General features: G+C 41.7%; 1 protein-coding gene across 2 annotated transcripts in view; it reads left to right on the forward strand.

Moving 5' to 3' along the window:
* Nucleotides 1-21,538, forward strand: part of C1QTNF3 (C1q and TNF related 3) — a 110,155-nt gene that overhangs the window by 16,469 nt on the left and 72,148 nt on the right. Inside the window, exon 1 of one of the 2 annotated variants that reach the window (XM_058170180.1) lies at nt 17,540-17,601. The exons of the other annotated variant lie outside the window; for it this stretch is intronic. Coding sequence (XP_058026163.1) covers nt 17,599-17,601 — 3 coding nt within the window. The 5' untranslated portion in view covers nt 17,540-17,598. Of the gene's footprint in view, nt 1-17,539; nt 17,602-21,538 lie in introns of those variants that run through there. 2 annotated transcript variants of the gene reach the window in all.

Genomic DNA, 21,538 nt, shown 5'->3' on the forward strand with positions numbered 1-21,538 from the left:
AGCTTTTCTCAGATGGAATCTTCCTGTTCTCCGCATAAATGATGATCAGAACACACGTTACCTTTGCATTCCCTGAATTTTGGATCACATTAAATGTGACCTGCTATCAACTTATAAATCACACTAAATTAAATTTCAGACAACGTGGTCCTCAAATTATGACCACACATGGCACCAAAACTTCCATTGCTAAGCGAAGTGGTTGTTAAGTCGTGCCTATGTTTCTTACCATGGTTGCTGAGTAAATCACTGTAATTTTTAAGTGAATTACATGGTCCTTAAGCAAATCCAGCTTCCCCCATTGACTTTGCTTGCTGGAAGTTGTCTGGGATCATGTGACCTCAGAATGCTGCAACTATCATACTTCATGCTGGCTGCCAAGTGTCCGAATTTTGATCACATAATTGTGGGGATGCTATGATGGTCATAAGTACCAATTGTTAAGTCAGGTGTTTCAGTGCCCTAGTATTATTTTATTAATTTATTTTAGGAAATTTACACTGCCGCCTATTCGCACATGGCAACTCAAGGCAGCTTACAAGAATATTAAACCTCGAATAAAAAACAATAAAACTAATAAAAGAGAGAATCATATAATAAAATAATAAAATAAAATAACCTACCACTTACCACCCCACCCCACCGACGTCTGCACAAAACCATACGGGCCGCTGCATTTTGCACCAACTGTAGCTTCTGGTTGCTCTTCAAGGGCAGCCCCATGTAACTTTGTATGGTCACTAAACAAATGGTTGTAAGTCAAGGACTACCTGTATTTGAACTTGCACTAATTGTAATGGACTTGCATTGCCTTCCAGCTTGCTGTACTTCTTTTCTGTCCAAGAGGAAGAGTGATTGAATTTTTAAAATATCTACTTAAAGATATTACAAATACTTGCAGGTAGAAAACTTCCCTGATTCCATTATAAAACCAAGAATAGATATATTGTCTTGCTGTTATGATTGACATTGGGGTTTGTTTGTTTTTTTGCAATTGCTCAGAAGCCAGAAAAGTGACCTTGGTTAATATCCCCAAAGCATCACTGCATAATTTGAAATATTTTTTTCCTCTAGAGTGTCTATCTAGCTCTTGAGCCTTGGTAACCTAATATCCTTCCTTTGCAGCTGCTGACCTAATGATACATATTTCTAAGTATTTCATTCCTAAATTAGTTTCAGAGCAGATCCATCTGTAGGGAAATATAAGATAATAATAGGCATTCTGCTAGAAATACCTTAAATCTAAATCATGATTAGATCCATCTTGAGAAAAGGAAAAAAAAGGAAATGAAAAGTATATATATCCCCTTATGTATTAAAAAAATGTCCTACATATTAGGTCCATGAGCTGTAGTTATCTTATCATTACTTCGAGTAGTTCATAAGAGGCTAGAAGATAAATTAAATATAGAAACACGTATAAAATTTTCCCTACCAGTTCTGTGGGTGTGGCTTAATTGGTGGGCGCGGCCAATAACAATAAATAATAAAAATAATAAAATATACAAAACAATAAGAGGTACCAAAAACCAACTTTCACACTTTACACACACACAGCCCAACATAACACAACTGACTCACACACAATGTAAAAGCAGCTGCACTTCACCCAAAATGGCCCCTGCAACAAGCAGGAACCTCACATAGCCACAAAAAGCCCAAAAACCAATTTTCACACTTTACACAAAAAAACACAACACAACACAACACAACTGACACACACACACACAAAATACCACATACAGCTTTGTGAGATTTTTTTGTGTTTGCGTAGTTAGAGTGAAACTACAGGAACACACCAAATCTCAGAAAGCTGCACAAATATTTTATTTTATTATTTTATTTATAGTTTTAGATAAAAGCAGCTAAATTTAAAACTTCCTTAATTTTAAACTTCCTTAACTTTATATTGCTATGTCTAAAAAAAAAACTCCTAAAAAACCCCCAATTAATTATTTTTTAAAAGCTCCTCCCCTTACTTACCTAATTCAAGGGAAAAGGCAGGCAGATTGAGTTACTCACCGATGAGATGGATTGCAGGCAGTCAGATTCAGTTGCTAGCTGATGCAATTGATTGCAGCAGCTGAAGCAAGGCTGGAATAGAGAGCAAGACTGAAAGAAGCAGGAAGCTGCCAATTAGGCAAGTGGGGACCAGGTGATTGGGTGAGCATGGGCAGGGGGGCAGGGATTTTTGCTACTGGTTCTCCGAACTACCCGCCCTCACCACTACTGGATCGCGTGATCCGGTCCGAACCGGGAGCATTTACCCCTGGTATAAACTCATTAAACTCTGGTATATTAGGAACATCTAGTCAAATATTTATACCCCAAATATTATTATCCCAAACAGGATTTAAAGCAGTAAAAAAACTGCCTTCCATTGAGGATCTGTAAGTGTTGTATCTTTTTATTCTTGATGAATGTATTTTATTCTCCTTATGTACAGTGAAAGCATATACACCAAAGACCAATTCCTTGTGTGTCCAATCAATTCTATTCTAAAATGTTAATTTGGATCCAGAAAATGAGATGAACTCTTCAGAACTATTGTATAACTAATCATAAAGAATGATCTTCTCACTTAGCAATATAAAACTTTCTGTGATTGTAAAAACATGCCATGTTCATTTCTAAATGTAGTTCTCAACTTACAAGAGTTCATTTATGGACCATTCAAAGTTACAATAGTAGTGAATAGTAGTGACCTATGACTTTTTTCATACTTACGACTGTGGTGGTCCCATGATCAAAATTTAGATGCCTGACAACTGACTCATATTTACAGCAATGTATAAATATGATCAATGTGTGATGTGATCATCTTTTAGGACCTTCTGTCAAGCAAAGTCAATGTGTGTTGTGACTCCGCCCCCCCCCCAAGCCTGTCCTCATGGAGGAGAGTGACTCGGAAAGTGAGGGAGAGGAGCCAGCAAGGCCTCCCTCACCAGGACCCTCCTCGCTGGCACCGCTACAAGTTCCAGCTGCAGGAGGAGGAGCTGACAAGGCCTCCCTCTCCCGCACCCTCCTCCTCCTTGGCAATGCCTCAAGTCCCAGCTGCTGACAATTCATCCTGGATTGATCCGAGGCAGCAACGAAAAGATAAGCGTGCACAGCAGAGGAAAAGGTGTGGCAGATTGCTGAGTCACTGAGCCATACCCCACAGGGTAAAAAAGTGGGTGCCATGTGGCCCTTGTGACAGACAAAAAAGCTACCAAGGGTACACTGCAGCTTGGTTGTTGGAGGGTTAAAGGACTTTGTCAGTGAGTTTTGGCAACGGATCTTGGACACGAGATAACGGACTCAGAACTTGGCAGGCCTTTGCACTGTCACTGCCAAGTATTTCCTCAACTGAACAAAATCAGGTCTGTAGCAAATAAAAAGACTGGGAGACACGCGTCTTTGCCTTTGCTCTGTGAAGTGGGGAGGGGGACATAACAATGTGGAAACCAGATTCTCTTAACAAATGTGTTACTAACTTAGCAACTGCAACTATGCAAGAAAAGTCATAAAATAGGGCAAAATTCACTTAACAAATGTCTAACTCAGCAACAGAAATGTTTGGCTCAATTGTGATCATAAATTGACTGCCAGTATTGTTGTCAGGCTCCAGAAACCAAGGCGGCGGGTGTCGCTGGTAGTTCGGCGATCGCTACCGGATCGCCGAACCACCAGCCACAATTGCTACCGGATCGCGAGATCCGGTGAGAACCGGGAGCATTTCACCCCTGATCTGAACTGAATTGTCTCTCGCTCCTCTGGAATGCTCTCCCTCCTTTCTGGGAAACCAGACTACATTCCATCACAATTGTCTTCCTCCTCCTCCTCCTTTTTACTCTGTTGGTATCGTATAAATATACACTAGACCCACCTTAGATATGAAACATTAATGTGAACATCCCGGGGTCAAATTGCTTACAAGATTCAAAGCCATCATAACATCCGGAAACATTTTTTGGAGGGTTATACTCCACCAGGAAGTTATGCCAGATATGAAGATCCCACAAAAGCCAAAGTGCCAATGACTTGACAAGTAGTTACACCTTCTCTAAATCGATCCTCCACAACCATCTCATTTCCCACGCATAGTTCATTCAGACAGTGTCAACAGAATATCATAATCAAGTGGAACACCAATGGCTGTAATTGTGAGATTCTCCTGGCTCAAGCATTATGTAGAAATAGATTTATGATCATGTTACAAATGCTCAGAAATAGATTCAGTTTCTTTGGCTTTCCCACATCATCCCCACAAATCCATATCTAGCCTGGATATAATCTTGATGAAAACCAAATCTAACAAGAATGCAGACCAGTGGGAAAATAGCAATGGTAATAATTAGAACATATACTCAGAAGGAAGATTTCTTGGAAGACTCGATCATGATGAAGGAAGTTTTTTACTATTGTGGTGTAAAAAAACCCCACAACTATGTAACATACGTTAACATAAACCTGGGAAATGAAAGGGAGCACAAGAAATTCGAGGGGTGAGCCCACTACCTTCTCGCATATTATGATCTATTAATCATATATTCAGTCTTATTTCCTGTGAGTTATCCAGCTTGCTGGAAAAGAATAAATAAATAGAATTGAACATCTGACAGATCCTGGAATTTTCATTCAGCTATCTATATAACCAGAGTTTTATAAATGACTTGCGGTGCAAACATTCCCATATCTATTTCTTTTGAACTCTTAAGCAAAATGTTCCTCAGCCTTTTTTTTTAAATCTCCCTCAAAATAAAGTTCAAAAAACAAGAATATGCCTTTTAAATTATTTCAGTATTTGCAGTACCAGGATTTTGCATTTAAACACCCCTCCATACCTCAGCATTAAGAGCTTATCCAAATAATAAGGGGGGAAAAAACCCCAGGTTTTTCCACCTCCCCATTGTAGACCGTACTACTGCTTCTTTTCATTATAAGACAAAGAGATGTAAAGAAGCTGATTTTTGTTTCAGCCAAACTGAGAACTACATTCTTTTTATTTTCTGGGAAGAGATAATGTATATCACATGTCCCAAAGCATTAGAGGGAAATATCAAAGGGATGGAAAGCAGGATGCTGTCCAAGATTTAGTTTTTGTGATTTAAAGTCGGACCTGGGGGATATCTGCACTTTGGGTGAGGACAGATATAAAGCTTGTGTAATCCTTCTCCATCCAAGAGGCATTAGGATGGATGTAATTACATACAGTTGCACTGAAAGGAAAACAAAAGTTTTGGGTATGCTTCTCTTATAGACAGAGAATCCTGAGCAGAAACGATGCTGGGATCCTTTTTTAAGCACAATAGTTTTCTAAAATGCAATTGTTGCTCAGTAGACAATAAAAGGTAGTCCACAATTTATGGCAACAATTGGGACCAGCCCTTCTGTTGGTTAGCAAGGCTGTTGCTAAATATATCCTGCTTTGGTTGTTAAGTGAATCTCTTAAGTGGTTTTCTGAGTGACTCATACAATAGTTAAGTAAATTTGTCTTTTCCCATTAACCTTGTCAAAAGCTAATTGAAAAGGTCACAAATAGTGATTAGGACACTGCAACTGTTGTAAATACATACTGGATGCCAAGTCTTGAATTTTACTCATGCGACTGTGGGATGCTGGTCGTAAATGCAAGGACTGGTGGTGTTGTAACTTTGAATGATCGCTAAGCAAATGATTGTTAAGTCAGGGGCCACCTCTAAGGGGTAATATCCTCTGAATTTATAATCTGAGTGCAAAACCTAGGTGCTAGAAAAACACATAAATGTTTCCAATAACCTACAACTTTTGGCTGTTGAATCCAGCTGCTGGCATGTTTGTTTGGGATTCATTTTTCTGTCTATAAATATGCACAAGTTTGAACCATAATCCTTTCATTCCAGCACTTTGAAGAAGTGCCTTTAAAGAATCAAAGTGCCATACACCGACTCAACCTAGATAGTTTCATAATTATGTGCCTGTTTCGCAACGTCTATAGGAAACCTCTCATGTAGTCCTCAATGGAATTACATCCACATGGAGGGAAGTATGTAGTGGAGTACCCCAAGGCTCTGTTTTAGGCCCAGTACTCTTCAACATCTTCATCAATGACTTGGACGAGGGGATAGATGGGGAACTCATCAAATTTGCAGATGACACCAAGCTGGCAGGAATAGCCAACACTCCAGAAGATAGGCTCAAGTTACAGAAGGATTTTGACAGACTTGAACATGGGGCGCTATCTAACAAAATGAAATTCAACAGTGAAAAAAGTAAGGTTCTACATTTAGGCAAAAAAACCCAAAATGCACAGGAACTGTATATGTGGTACCTTGCTCAATAATAGTAACTGTGAGAGAGATCTTGGAGTCCTAGTGGACAACCATTTAGATATGAGCCAGCAGTGTACAGCTGCTGCTAAAAAAGCCAGCACAGGGATAGAATCAAGATCAAGTGAAGTGTTAATACCACTCTATAATGCCTTGGTAAGGCCACACTTGGAATATTGCATTCAGTTTTGGTCGCCACGATATAAAAAAGATGCTGAGACTCTAGAAAGAGTGCAGAGAAGAACAACAAAGATGATTAGGGGACTGGAGGCTAAAACATATAAAGAATGGTTGCAGGAACTCGGTATGTCTAGTTTAATGAAAAGAAGGACTAGGGGAGACATGATAGCAGTGTTCCAATATCTCAGGGGTTGCCACAAAGAAGAGGGAGTCGGGCTGTTCTCCAAAGCACCTGAGGGTAGAACAAGAAGCAATGGGTGGAAACTGATCAAAGAAAGAAGCAACTTAGAACTAAGGAGAAATTTCCTGACAGTTAGAACAATTAATAAGTGGAACAACTTGCCTGCAGAAGTTGTGAATGCTCCAACACTGGAAATTTTTAAGAAAATGTTGGATAACCATCTGTCTGAGATGGTGTAGGGTTTCCTGCCTGGGCAGGGGGTTGGACTAGAAGGCCTCCAAGGTCCCTTCCAACTCTGTTGTTATTATTATTATTATTATTAAATCTTCCTTGTTTTTAAAAGCAATATGTATCTCCCCTAAAGCAATTAAACAGATAAGACTGCAAGAGGGAAAACGAATATTTGGAAGCATATGTGAGACCAGTAAGAAGGCAACCAGGGCAGTGGTGGGATCCATTTTTTTTACTACCGGTTCTGTGGGCGTGGCTTGGTGGGTGTGGTGTGGCTTGTGGTTGTGGTTGTGGCAGTGGAAGGATACTGCAAAATCCCCATTCACTCCCTACTCCTAGGGGAAGGATTTGCAAAATCTCCATTCCCACCCCACTCTGGGGCCAGCCAGCGGTAGTATTTGCCGGTTCTCCGAACTACTCAAAACTTCTGCTACTGGTTCTTCAGAACCTGTCAGATCCTGCTGAATAGCAGCCCTGAACCAGGGGAAGAATGCTCCCTCTTCCTAATTTTTCAGAAAATGTAAGATAAAGAGGATAAGATGGGTCATGTGTTCTGTGATGGAGACCAGCCTTCAAACTTTAGGACCTGAACACTTAGATAGTCTAAACGAGCTACCATCAGATGGTATTATTCTTCTCAGGAACAGAAAAACCTAGCTACGACCTCTAAGGATGTTTGTTCGCTGGTATTACGACTTTGGAATGGATTTTCATCTTTGCATGTCAATTCTAGCTTTAGGAACATCTGTTGTAACTACAGAATTTGAGTATTTTGAACTGGAGACAATGAGGATCTTAAATTAGAAGATCTAGATCATCAGCTCTGATGACATTACCTATTTGGGTGATGAAGCTTGGGCAAGAAAACAGCCAAGCTCAGAGGACCCACAGTTCAACCCCTAGGTACAAATATTCTCTTCTCTTAAAGTCTAGATTGGAGTATTGCTCCTCTATGGCCCCTGGGTTGATCCAAGACCCCAGGTAGTTCTTGACTTATGACTATAATTGAGCCCAACATGGTCGTTGTTAAGTGCAACATTTGTTAAGTGAGTATTGCCCCATTTTACAACCTTTCTTGCCACAGTGGTTAACTGAATTACTGCAGTTGTTCAGTTAGTAACATGGTTGTAAAGTGAACCTGGTTTCCCCATTAACTTTGCTTCTCAGAAGGTCGCAAAAGGGGTTATATGACCCCCCTCAAGGCACTGCAACCATCATACATGTGAATCAGTTGCCAAGCGTCTGAATTTTGATCATGGGGACGCTTGTAAGTGTGAAGAATGGTCATAAGACCCTTTTCCAGTGCAGCTGTAACTTTGAACGGTCACTAAATGAACTGTTGTAAATTGAGGACTACTTGTATGGCAGTAGATTTTGAAAACAGGTTATGCATGTGGTATCATAATTTCACATTAAACCAGGGGTGCTATTCAGCAGGTTCTGACAGGTTCTGGAGAACCAATAGTGGAAATTTTGAGTAGTTCGGAGAACCAGCAAATACCACCTATGGCTGATCCCAGAGTGGGGTGGGAATGGAGATTTTGCAGTATCCTTCCCCTGCCATGCCCACCAAGTCACACCCACAGAACTGGTAGTAAAAAAAATTGACTTTCACCACTGCATTAAACTCATGGAGATATTGAATCACATGTATAGCAAGCCAGCTACTAATTTGACAGAGGTCAGAACAGGTAGATCTTGCAAGACATTGTGATCCCAGCAAAAGAAAAGGCAACCAAGGATATCAAAAAAACATTCAGTGGATTTAGATAAGCATTGCTAGGCAGATATGCCTATGTCTCATGTACTCACTTTGCCTGTGGGATCTGGAAATCTCATTTTTTCTTCCTGGGTGTGGGCAATCTTCATTGGCTTTAAGCTAACCTATAACAAGCTCCAAAAAACACGGCACAGATATGAAAGATTTGATAAGCCCAGTTATAATTATTTTCCTCCAATGTTTCGAACTTGGGAACCTGAAGAAAACTTTAAATGTCATCCTGAATATTTAAAATATTTGGCAGTGGTCAGGAACCAAGAGTTATAAATAGTTCTGCAAAACATTCATATGCTTTGGCTGCCCACTTAAATGGCAAGCGTTCACCTTCCTGAGAAGTTCCAAGATGCCAAATAGCATGGTGTTGACAGTTCTTTTCATCCTTGTTGCAGTCATAGGTGGGGTAAGTTTGAGATGAAAAGGGGTGAGACATAGGCGGGCCTTGGCCCTGTGGCAGAGATACCAGCCACCTTTGTGGTAAATGGAAATTGATCAAAAATGATTCACCTGGGCATTTTATAGAGATTGGACTAAATCAGGGGTCTCCAAACTTGGCCACTTGAAGACTTGTGGGCTTCAACTCCCAGAATTTCTCAGCCACCTTTGCTGGATGAGGAATTCTGGGAGTTGAAGTCCACAAGTCTTCAAGTGACCAAGGTTAGAGACCTCTTGACTAGATGACCTCCGAGACAGTGATGGGATTCAGCCGGTTCTAGTGGCAACTGCAGGAGGCTCCGCCCGCCCACCCACCTGGATGTAACGTGCAAGTACTGCACATCCACAGAAGGCCGTGCACATTTACAGACAATGCGCGTATGAGCGAAGCTGGCGCATGCGCGCTCACATTTGCAAGCCAGTAGAGAAGATAAGTGAATCCCACCACTGCTCCAAGGTATCTTCCAACTGCACAATACTATGAATCATGTTCTGGAGACAGCCTGGGATGTTTCCTTTGAGGTAATGGCTGCCAGTTGTTTTGTCTGCGCACAGCTGATAAATCAGATTATGCAAGCCACATTATGGGTATGTTTATTCAACGTATTTAGCATTGCAAAGTTGTATCTAAAGTTTTAGGCTTAATTATGTGCTCTGCACTCAAATTAGCTACCATCTTGAATCTCTTGAATCCTGATGCTGTGTCCAAAATTCCCCAAAAGGAGGCAAGAAGGCAGCTGTTTTAAATTTGCAGGGTATGCTCCACCTAAAAGCTTCTGACAAATACAAAGTGCCCGTGGGGAGGGAGGCAATGGCACTTGCTAAACTCATACCCTCTGAAGTTCATCCTTTAGTTGAGATTCATTATAACATTTTCATCAGGGGTGGGGAATTATGGCCCTTTTATGATCTGTGGACTTCAATTCCTAGAATTCCTGAGCCAGCCTGGCTGGCTAAGGAATTCTGGGAGTTGAAGTCCACGGTCATAAAGAGGGCATAGTTCCCTACCCCTGATCTAAACCCATGAAAAAGCATTTCTTCTATGATTTCAATGATTTCCACCCTCCCCTCAACCTATTAAGAGTTAGACGGACCACAGAACTTTGCCAGTTGTCATCAACAGCTCAAACTAATTAAGCAGATTATTAATAAACTATAATCCATAATGGACAATATGGATTCATCCTTTCAGGTCCTGGGTGGTAGGACCATATGCACATATACACAACCACCTGTTGTGACCCAGGCCCAAGTAGGTAGTAGGAAACTCAGTCAATGAAAAAATAAACTTTATTTGAACAGCTGAGAACTACTTCATTTCCAGCATAGTTAAACTGAATTAAAGCGAATTCCTCCCAACACAAATTTCTCAATCCTATCGCAAACCTTGGTCCAATTAGACAAACTGCCAAAGGCCTTTCTTGGCAAACGTTCAGAAGTCACCGATACAAAAATAAATGCAAGAAGATGAAGCTACCAACGTTGTTTTCCGGCAAAGCCCAAACACCATTGCTGGTCTGTTTTAAGCCTTATGGGAGGGGCCAATCATCTCTTGGCCCTACTCCCGAGTTGTCCTCTTTGCTTGAGCTGCTCTTGCCTTCTGGCAGCTCTTCTCATGTGTGCATTAGGAACAGGCTCCTCCTGTTTCTCTGCCTCACTACTATCAGTCCCTGGAGGCTCTGGAGTCCTCACCTCACTCCCCGATGGCCCTGGCCCCACCTCAGCCTCATCGCTGTCAGACTCTGTTGCCAGCTCCGTAGGCTGCTGGTGGACCACAACACCACCCAACTTGAAGCAAATGCTCATAAACCAGAAGAAACAACAGGACAAGGATGCCTACATGAGAACCAGGCCCTGCAACAAACCCAGAGCTCTACTTTGTACCAACAGACCTCAACAAGCATGATTAGAGGTGCCATCACATGTTATTTCTCCAATGTGATATGCAGGTGGTCCTTGACTTATGACCGTAGAGGAGCCTGCCCGTCAAGGTTGTATGTCATGATGATCGTAAAGCGGATCACCCATATAACCAACTTGACTTTACATCCTTTTTTTCTGGCCATGATTAAACAAATACTATGGAATCAAATGATTTACTATGGAACGGTTTGGGCTGAAAACCAGAAGTAAATGCCAGTTTTTGGCCCTGACTGCAGGATGCTGCAGTTAAATGATCATAAATGCCAATACATTTTACAAACAAACAAATAAAAAGTGGGCTGGTTGTCAAGCACCCAAAATGTGGTCATGAGACCGTGCCTCCACCAGCTGTTGTAAGTTCAGAACCAGGTTGTAAGCATTTCCGGGTAAGTCCGCTGTAACTTCAAGTGGTCACAAAGTGAGTGATCATAAATCATGGACTACCTGTATTTTGTCATCTTCCAGCAATGGCCCTTAGTACTCAGTACTGGAGAAATGGAATAAATTTTGCAGACACAAAAATTATGGACCCTAGAATTCAAATTAAGAACAAAGTAGTATTAGACCAGGGGTGGTCAAACTTTTTATACCTACCGCCCACTTTTGTATCTCTGTTAGTAATAAAATTTTCTAACCGTCCACCAGTTCCACAGTAATGCGCCGTGTATTATCATCTGTGCATGTGTTGTGTCTTGCCCGCCCTCAGAGCAGCCGGGGCCTTCTTATCTGCTCCCGAACACGGAGGAATGTATGCCTCCCGGCCCAAGTCCTGGCTCCATGCCCACACAAACTGCAGAAGAAGGAGCATCTCCCTGCCCCAGCCCTGACTCCATGCCCAGGCAAACGGAGTAGCTAGACCCCTCCCCCTCCTCCACAGCAGGTGAGCCTGAGGAGGGTTTACTCCCAACAACAGCTGATTGGAGTAATCCTCGCATCAGAAGATTGGAGAGGCGGAGGCAACAGAAGGAAGGGAGGGGCAGGCCTTAATGAGTGCTGAGTCATGGAGCCACACCCCATGGCCTATATAAAGGATCTACTTTCTGGCAGTCTCTGAGTCAGGCAAAAGTCGAACTTATCTTGCTGAAGTCACTTACTGGTCTCCTGCCTGCTCTGAGGACTTTGTTAGGACTTTGGGCAGAGCTGCAGAGGCAAGCCTGATTCGGATTTCCCTGACCCAGCCGTCAGCGGAGGAGTGGGACACGACAGCATGCCTCTCGTGCATCGTGGATTGGGTTTGGGGATGGGGGCGCCGGCTACCAGCTCTGCTTGTCTGTTACAGCTGGGTGGTGTGGGGGGAGATGCGGGAGCTATTCTGGGACGAGGCTCTTTTATTTGCGGTTGCACTATAGCGCCATTTAGTTTCACTTACATAACATGAACTAAACTTATGTGCGGGCGATACAAATAGTATATTTTTAGAAATTTAAATTGTCACGGGGAATTTTATGAAAACCTAATGAAAATGTTTTTAAATAATGCTATGAAAAATTTTTAAAAAGTCAATTAAATTAAAAAAAAAAGGAACGTGCTTCAGTATCAGACAAAACCCCTACCGCCCACCATGAAAGCTGGAATGCCCAATAATGGGCGGTAGGGACCAGGTTGACTACCACTGTATTAGACCATTCTAGCTTTCAGGACATTCTATGGCAGACTTCAAAGTGATTGTTTTGGAAAAACAGGACTTCAAAAGCAACATCCAGGAGAAATGGATGAATCCACCCACATCATAAGGTTTCAGGCAATGTCAGAAGGAGTCAACAAACACAATGGGTATTTTACACACTCCAATTGCTGACTGATGAGATACTTCTGATCTGTCTCATTGCATCTGCATACCCAATCAGTCTCCTCCCCCTCCTCCTCCTCCTCTCTCCATCCACCACTTGGTCATCCCAGTCTAGCAATCCAGTGTTTCTCAACCTTGACAACTTTAAGATGTGTGGACTTCAAACCCCAGAATTCCCAGGCCAGCATTTAAGGCAACCTTGAGGTAGCGATTCTGAGAGTTGAAATTCGCACATCCTGGTCTAACCACTCTATGCCATTGGATAGAGTTGCAATTCACAAAAGCTGGTATCTTTAAACAAAATTTGTTAGATAGAAAAAGTGCTCCCAGACTCCTGTGAGATGTTTATTACGTCTCCCCACACACATCTGGAGAAAGGGAGAGCAAAATGCTGACTGAAGGGAAGTAGAAAACCTAAGCATATTTTTCACCAAATGCAATGGGATTCAACACTAAATTTCCTTGGGGTTGCAAATCAGTGTCACTTGGAATAAGCAGCTCAATACCCTTAAGATTTTCCCTCACGTTTCACCCTAGGTTACATGGAGTAAGACATGCTGAACAGAATAGCAGTGTCATGCCCCTGTCAGAGTCTGAATCCAAAGGGGAAGAGGAACAGCTGACAGAGAGTGAGAGAGTGGATCCGTTGGCTGTGGAAGAAAATGGGGAAGTGCAAAGTCAGGCTGGGCAGAGCAGGAGAGGGATAGAACAAGGGAGAGGGGGTTCAGAAGAAGACAAAGGCCCACCCTCTCCTCATCCTAGGCAGCGCAGGGAGGAACGGAGAAGAGAGCAACGTGGGTTGCGTGGCTTACGAGGGAGGAAAGGGACCCGATCCTCTTTACAAGGCACAGCTGCTGATGGAGTTTAAAAGTAGAGGCAAATGGGAGGGGCGGTTGTTGGGAACAAACACTGAGTTTATCTGGTGTTTATTTGAATCCTGGCATCCTCCCAACTGGTTTGATTTACTGCCATGCTACTTTGCTTGTGGAATTCCTTATTTTGTTTGCCCTGCTGGATTAATTACCTTGTCTTGCCTTGTTGGATTTTTTGTTGAAAGTTTTCCTTTGGGACTAAAGTTTTGCCAGCCAAAGACTATTACAGGTTGGTGGGAAAGCTCTCTCCAGGCCGGAGAATTGAAAGGGACATTGGGGGCATAGTTGGTGATAATAAAGGGACTCATCGGTTCTCTGGCTGTGTTGTCTTTGTGTCACGTCCCGGGTCATCACAAGCAGCTTATGCATATAGATAGTCCTCGACTTTGAACGGTTCATTTAGTGACCGTTCAAAGTTACAATGGCACTGAAAAAAGTGACTTATGACCATTTTTCACACTTATGACCATTGCAGCATCCCTGTGGTAACGTGATCAAAATTCAGATGCTTGGCAACTGACTCATATTTATGACGGTTGCAGTGTCTTGGGGGGGTGTCATAATCACTTTCTGCAACCTTGTCAATGGGGAAACCAGATTCACTTAACAACCGTATTACTATAACTTATCAGCTGCAGTGATTCACTTAACAACTGTAGCAAGAAAGGTCGTAAAACGGGGCAAAATTCATTGAACAAATGTTTCACTTAGCAACAGAAATTTGGGGCTTATAAATCGAGGATTACCTGTACTCACCTGGAAGTACCTGTCATGAACTCAGTGAGCCTTACTACTTAATGCAGGCGCCTATAGCTTTATGTTTGTTGAATCCAGATATTCAGTCTTTCTCTGTGTGCGCATGGCTCTGTGCACAAGGGAGCTTTATTTTTAAATTTGTAAAGAGGAGAATGTTTTGTTTACTTTACAAATGGGAGACCAATTAAGCTTGCAAATGAAATGCCTTATTTTTACAGGTAATTAACTTTAATCAGTTTTCATTATTTCAGTTACCATTAATATATTTTTCGTCCTAGTCTTCCCTCCTTCCTTCTGCCTCTCGTTTAGAATATGGCCTTAGGCCTGCTAAATTTTCATATATATGTATATGAATATGTTCTAGGACTGTGCAACAACTTTGAAGCAGATGTTCCAGAATGTGCGGGAACACGAATGAAGCATCTCTTTTTGGAAACAATAGAACAGCTACTTGTTTTTCCAGGGCAGCTTCCAAAGCAGCCAACAATTACAGAAGACAGCGCTGTTTTAATTATTTGAGTAGAGGTGTTTTGCTCATGCTGCAACACATGACAGAGTACCTTTCTGGGAAGTTTTGCACAATCCCAAATATGTATGTTGTATGCACCCAATTGAGGCTGTTGGAGGAAATATCCATCTAGTTCAGTTCCAAGCGGGGAGAAAGACACTGGAAACATGGAGGGTGATAGGAAAGATGGTTTAATGGAGCAGAACCATCAAGCACATGATGCTGGTACAGCTGACCACATGGAGTTGAGAGAGAGAAAGGTATTCATACTCTCTCTTGGGCTTTGCACTTGAACTTCCTGTTCCTGTGCAAGAATATGTATTGTATTGGTCACAGCTAACTTTGTAGTCTGTCTGAGTCAAACTTGGTGGAAGCACAGGTTAATGCAATGAAGGGGCTTGTTGTGCAATTCCTACTGTGGCTGACCTTACCTTTGTCAGAACCTGACCTTGCTGCAGGCAGTAATGGATTACCACATCTGCATTTCTAAAGCTGCCCTAAACTCAGTATCTGCTTGGGGTGGGAGGACACAGGGAGCTGAGGCTCTGGGTTTCTGTCTCCAAGATCATGTTTCTCCATTTCTCATCCAGGGAAATATAATATTCTGCCTTTTTAATATTTCCTAAAATATTTCACTCTTCTAGGAGAGGATTGGATGCTAATTCTCTGCAAGGTGAACGCAGACACTTTTTTTGAGAGTGGGGCAATCTCCAGGACTGAATTCAATATGAGTTGACAACCCTACTCAGCAAGCTGATAGGTTGTTTGTTTGACTATAATATTTAGCAGACAAATATTATAAATATATTTCAGAGGGGTGCCTTAAATTCAGGCCTACCATCCTTTCAATTAAATAGGACGACTGCATCAATGGCATTACAAGTAGTATTTTATTCTGTAAATTCCAGCTGTAGTAAAGAGTTTAATTCTTTACACCTCCCGGCCCTGACCCTTCAACCACTTTACAGTGAAAAAAAGTGGTTGGTCTAATTGAATGGAGCCAGTTTCCATTGGAGAAGAAGGTATGTTATTTTCAATGTGATTCATCTACAAAGGTCTAGTACAGGCATGGCAGATGATTCAAAACAGGCACGCAAGTGGGTCACATATCACCCCAGGGCTACATAAGCCCCTTTCCGATTGGCTGCATGTCACTTTATGAAAGCAATTGTACCAATACACAGCAATGTAAGTTGTAACACATTAAGATGAAGACAACTGAATCAGCCCTCGGAAACAACCTTCTCGCCATTCCTTGCTGGCTCTTGTAAATTCCAGGCTGTAAGCAAAATTAGGACATTTATTATCTTCCTAGGGAGCAATCACACATGGCAGATAACTCTGCTTGCCATTTATTTGGTAGCTGTACATTGTGCATGCCTGTTTTAATAGGTTGGTTGTGTGTTTTTTTAATTGTTTTTGTCTTAAAGAAATGACTTCCCTCTCTGTTACCGTGAAAAGAAACAATCCTATGCATGTAGAAGTATAGCGATTATCTCGCTTTTAATCAAAAACACCCTTCCTTTGTACTCCAGGAGACCTTCCATAAAATAGGGATTAGACAAGGAATTCACAACACTACCACTGATGGTATAAAACAATCCCTAATAAAGCAGGAAATAAGTCTCTAAAATCCATTTGCCATAGACAGTCCTTTTGCCTTCATGCCCTCAAGGCTGTAAATCTAATGGGATAGAAATCCATTTTAATGACAAATTAAATGAAGCAGACTAAATTATGCCGATAGTTTGTTTTGCTGGTCCGACCATAACTGGGGTATACCACAGAAAGGATCCTTGAACTAAAGCTTCCCTTTCCAATCCAGATTGAATAAATTCATTTGATTCATTTAATGTATTCATTTGATGGGACCTGGGGAAAAGGAGACACAATGGGTTTTTGCAGCATTTGAAATAATTGTCTTGTCCTCACTGTTATCCTGTAGTTTCTATTTTCTCTTCCCTTTCCTCAATCTTACATATTTTTTGGTAAAGGGGTGAAGAAAATTAACACCCACCCGTCTTAGAAGGATGAAATATTCTAGGAAATATTAAAAAGGCAGAATATTATGTTTCCTGGATGAGAAAATGAGAAACATGTTTTAAAGACAAAGTTGCTCCCTGCAGCTCTCTGCCCCACCCCCACTTCAGCTTCAGGGTGATGGGATTAAGACATGGCCCTCAGGACATAGGATAGGATTAGCCCTCTACCCATCTAATAGCAGGGCTCACTGCATTGCGAAATCACCTGGGGACATTACATCAGCACACAGTTCAATCTCAGACAAACTCCTAGGATTTGCACATGACCCCTACAACAACCAATGGGATACCTGCCCTTACACAGGAACAGGAAGCTCCAAGGGAGGGGGGCAAGAAAGGGAAGATAAATCTCTCTCTCTCTCTCTCTCTCTCTCCCCCCCCCCTTCATGTGCTCAGTTGTCCAGGACCTCAAACTATGTGGTCCTGTCCACCCTTAAACCATCTTTCCGAACTGCCGCCATGTTTCCAGTGTCTTTCTCCCCACTTGGAACTGAACCCAGATGGATATTTTTTCCAACAGGGGGAATCAGACTGGGGCAGCAAAAAAACAGGACAGCTACTAGATAGCAGCAGTCAGATGCATAAAATTAAGGCACCGGGCTGAAAATCAGGAGATGGTAAGTTCTAGTCCCATCTTAGCAGGGGTGAGTTCTACTTACCTTTACTACCGGTTTGCATCATGCCCGTGCGCGCTCTTCTGCACATGCGCGGAAGAGTTTTGATGATGTTTGGGTCAGTGGGCGGAGCCTCCCGCCAGTTTTACTACCGGTTTTATAGAACCGGTCCAAACTGGGGGCAACCCACCACTGCATCTAAGGGATGAAAGCCAGCTGGGTGACTTTGAGGCTGTCACTCTCTTTCTCAGGCCAACCCCCTTCAGAAGGTTGTTGTTGTTGTAGGGAACATAAGAGGAAGAAGGGGTATTAGGTATGTTTACCACCTTGAGTTATTTATAAAAATAATATAGGCTGGAAATAAATAAAGTTTAAAACATAAAAAGTAACCCTATTGTGCACTTTCAGCTGCTGTCTGCCTTTCATTTTCCACTTTTCTTTTCCTTTGTTTGTCTCTATGAGGAGAGGAACATGCTGCTTTCCTCTGGTTAGCCCGAAAACATTACTCAATTAACTATGGTGATTAACTAGTTATTGATGAAGTTAATCAATGTCCCTTTTGTCTTCCTCTGACAATTCCATTAATAATATCAACCTCAGTCTTCTTTTTTTCCGGTTCTCCTTTTGGGCCTCACAACGCTAATCTTCAGTATAATTATGTAATGATTTTTCCAAGAGCTAAATTAAGCAAGCTAAAAGTGATAATTATATATTGGTCAATGGCAGTGGTGGTCAGGTCAGTTCTGCTGTTGAAAAGGCCCTCATTTACTGATATTGAGCCAAGTTTCATGTTGTCTATATCCAAACATTTTGGTTTTTTTTGCCTAAGTGTAAAACCTTACTTTTTGCTGCACTGAATTTCATTTTGTTAGATGGGGCCAGTGGTGGGATTCAAATAATTTAACAACCAGTTCTCTGCCCTAATGACCAGCTGGGTAGGCGTGGCTCGGTAGTCATGTGACCTGTGGGCGTGGCCAATTCAATGTGACTCATGTCAATGGGCGCTTCGCCTTAGCTGTTACAATGTAATAAGGGTTAACCCGAGAGGCAGTTTCTGTAAGCAGGGCAATAAGGCTAGAGACACCACCAGAATGTTTCCTTCCTGCCTTCCTTACAGGATTGGCCCTGTAAAGTGGAAAAAAAACCAAAAGGAGATTTCTTCCAACAACTGGTTCTCCGAACTGCTTAGAAAGTTAACAACTGGTTCTCCCGAATAGGTGCGAACTGGCTGAATCCCACCACTGGATGGGGCCCAGGGTTTAAGTCTGTTGAGATTCGTCTGGATTCGCCTGGGGTGTTGGCTATTCCTGCCAGTTTAGTGTTGTCTTGATGAGTTCCCCTTCTATTCCCTCATCTAAATCGTTTATGAAGATGTTGAAGAGTATTGGGCCTAAAATGGAACCTTGGGGTACCTCACTGCTTCCTTCCTTCCATGTAGATGTCTGTAGAGATTCTCAGTCATCCAGGTCATGGTTGTCCCAAAGGTGCTTTTTCAGGAGGCAACTGGACTTTCTTGTTTTTTCTTTGAAGACATTTCGTTTCTCATCCAAGGAGCTTCTTCAGCTCTGACAAGATTCCTCAGTATCCTGTCAGAGCTGAAGAAGCTTCTTGTATGAGAAGTGAAATGTCTTCAAAGAAAAAACAAGAAAGTCCAGTTGCCTCCTGAAAAAGCACCTTTGGAACTGCCATGTAGATGTAGTTCCATTGAGGACCTAAGTTTGAGTGCATTTTTTGTCAATCAGTTACAAATCCATCTGGTGGTCATACTGTCTATCCCACATTTTTTTAGCTTACCAAGAAGTTGGCTGCTGGGTCCATTGGTTCCCAATATGTGAAGCTATTTATTTATACATTTATAAATCATAACTTAGTGCTTAGCAGGTTGTGTGAACCAAATACAGTTTGTTCAATAAAGCATCATTAAATACACCGTGATTGTGTGAACTGTTTTCACACAAGTTAGATCTAACTTTTTTATAAATTAGATTAAGCTATGATTTGCTTCAATAATATTTGTTGACCAAACCATTCTGGTCTGGTTCAGATCAGAGGTGGTATTCACAGGTTCTGACCAGTTCTGGAGAACAGGTAGTGGAAATTTTGAGTAGTTCAGAGAACCGGTAAATACCACCTCTGATTGGCCCCGCCCCCATCTATTCTCTGCCTCCCGAGTCCCAGCTGATCAGGAGGAAATGGGGATTTTGCAGTAACCTTCCCCTGGAGTGGGGATGCGGTGGCTCAGGGGCTAGGATGTTGAGCTTGTCAATCGAAAGGTCGGCAGCTCAGCGGTTCGAATCCCTAGTGCTGCCATGTAACAGGGTGAGCTGCTGTTACTTGTCCCAGCTTTTGCCAACCTAGCAATTTCGAAAGCACGTAAAAATGCAAATAGAAAAAATAGGGACCACCTTTGGTGGGAAGGTAACAGTGTTCCGTGTGCCTTTGGCGTTGAGTCATGCCGGCCACATGATCACAGAGACGTCTTCGGACAGCACTGGCTCTTCGGCTTTGAAACAGAGATGAGCACCGCCCCCTAAAGTCAGCAATGACTAGCATGTATGTGCGAGGGGAACCTTTACCTTTACCTTTATCCCCTGGAGTGGGGAGGGAATGGAGATTTTACAGTATCCTTCCCCTGCCACACCCATCAAGCCATGCCCATCAAGCCATGCCACGCCCACAGAACAGGTAGTAAAACTTTTTGAATCTCACCACTGGCCAGATATATTCTAACATGTCTTGGTTTTGGTTGAGGGCACTAGAATAGCTCAGCTGTTTGTTGAAAATCCTTCTGAGTAAGCTTGCCTGGAATAGAGGTACAAGTGAGGAAGTCTTTAAGACTACTAAGAAGTAAGTCAAATCTGAATAAATTTTTAATTAAGGATGAGCATCTTACCCGGAAAAACTTTCTTGTGCAATATTTAAAAGGCTATGTTACATAAAATAAGATCAAAGGGAAATATAACTAGCTTGGCATTCAATTTTGTATCCTGAATTTCTTATATAACTAGCACACAAGGCTTTTACAGAGTTACAGTTTGGAGCATTCGTTTATTTAGGCCAAATATATTCCTTTCCTCATGCGCTGGGATTAATATTCAAAAGTTTACTTTTAAAACAAGCAGGCAGAATTTTGAACCGTAATGTAAGAAGTGCAGAATGGATTTTTAAAAAATAGGTTTGTAAGTCATTGTTATGTCATTTCTAATTCTGTGGTAACCCTTGTACTAACTTCGTAAAATTTTTTAGAAAAAATAATATATACAAAACAGTACCATTAAATCTTCGGTCATCCTTCTTTTAGGATCCTGGAAAATCAATTGAGAGGGGAGAGAGTTCCATCCTCTTTCCTTGTGGAGTTAATAAACCACCAGTCAAGAAATTCCTGTCCCATCTGCATCCTTCATAAATAATAAATCTACCAGGATAATGTTACATTTATGCACTTACCCTTTGAGTACCGAGGCTGATAAATAGAACTGATGACAAATTCAGCTGTTATTGTCATTGTTGCTTTCTGACACGCGTAGAGATTCATGGTTTTAAATGCCCCTTTCTCCCTCTCTGTGTATTAGATAAATCCAGATCCAGGGACTATTTTCGTATATATGTATATATAAATAACAAAAACATACTTCTTTTATATCAGTCACTCACTTATCTACTAAACCCACAACCTTTCTTAATTCCATCTCTTTGTGTGTTTTACCATACACAATTCTTTTTTTCCTCAAATAACTCTGAGTTTCGAAAGAATGATAAAATACAAAATAACACAAAGGGGAAAAAATTGGTGGTGGTGGAGAAGGTAAAACAGGGAAAAATGTAAAAGATGACAAAATCGAAAGAGCACTGTTTTCAATACAGATACAAATATATAATACAGCAACCCCTTGCTTAGATTTAAGCACTTAATTCTAAAATACCTAATTCCTACAACATG

The sequence above is a fragment of the Ahaetulla prasina genome, chromosome 2 (assembly GCF_028640845.1).
Source record: "Ahaetulla prasina isolate Xishuangbanna chromosome 2, ASM2864084v1, whole genome shotgun sequence".
In the NCBI taxonomy this organism is placed as follows: domain Eukaryota; kingdom Metazoa; phylum Chordata; class Lepidosauria; order Squamata; family Colubridae; genus Ahaetulla; species Ahaetulla prasina.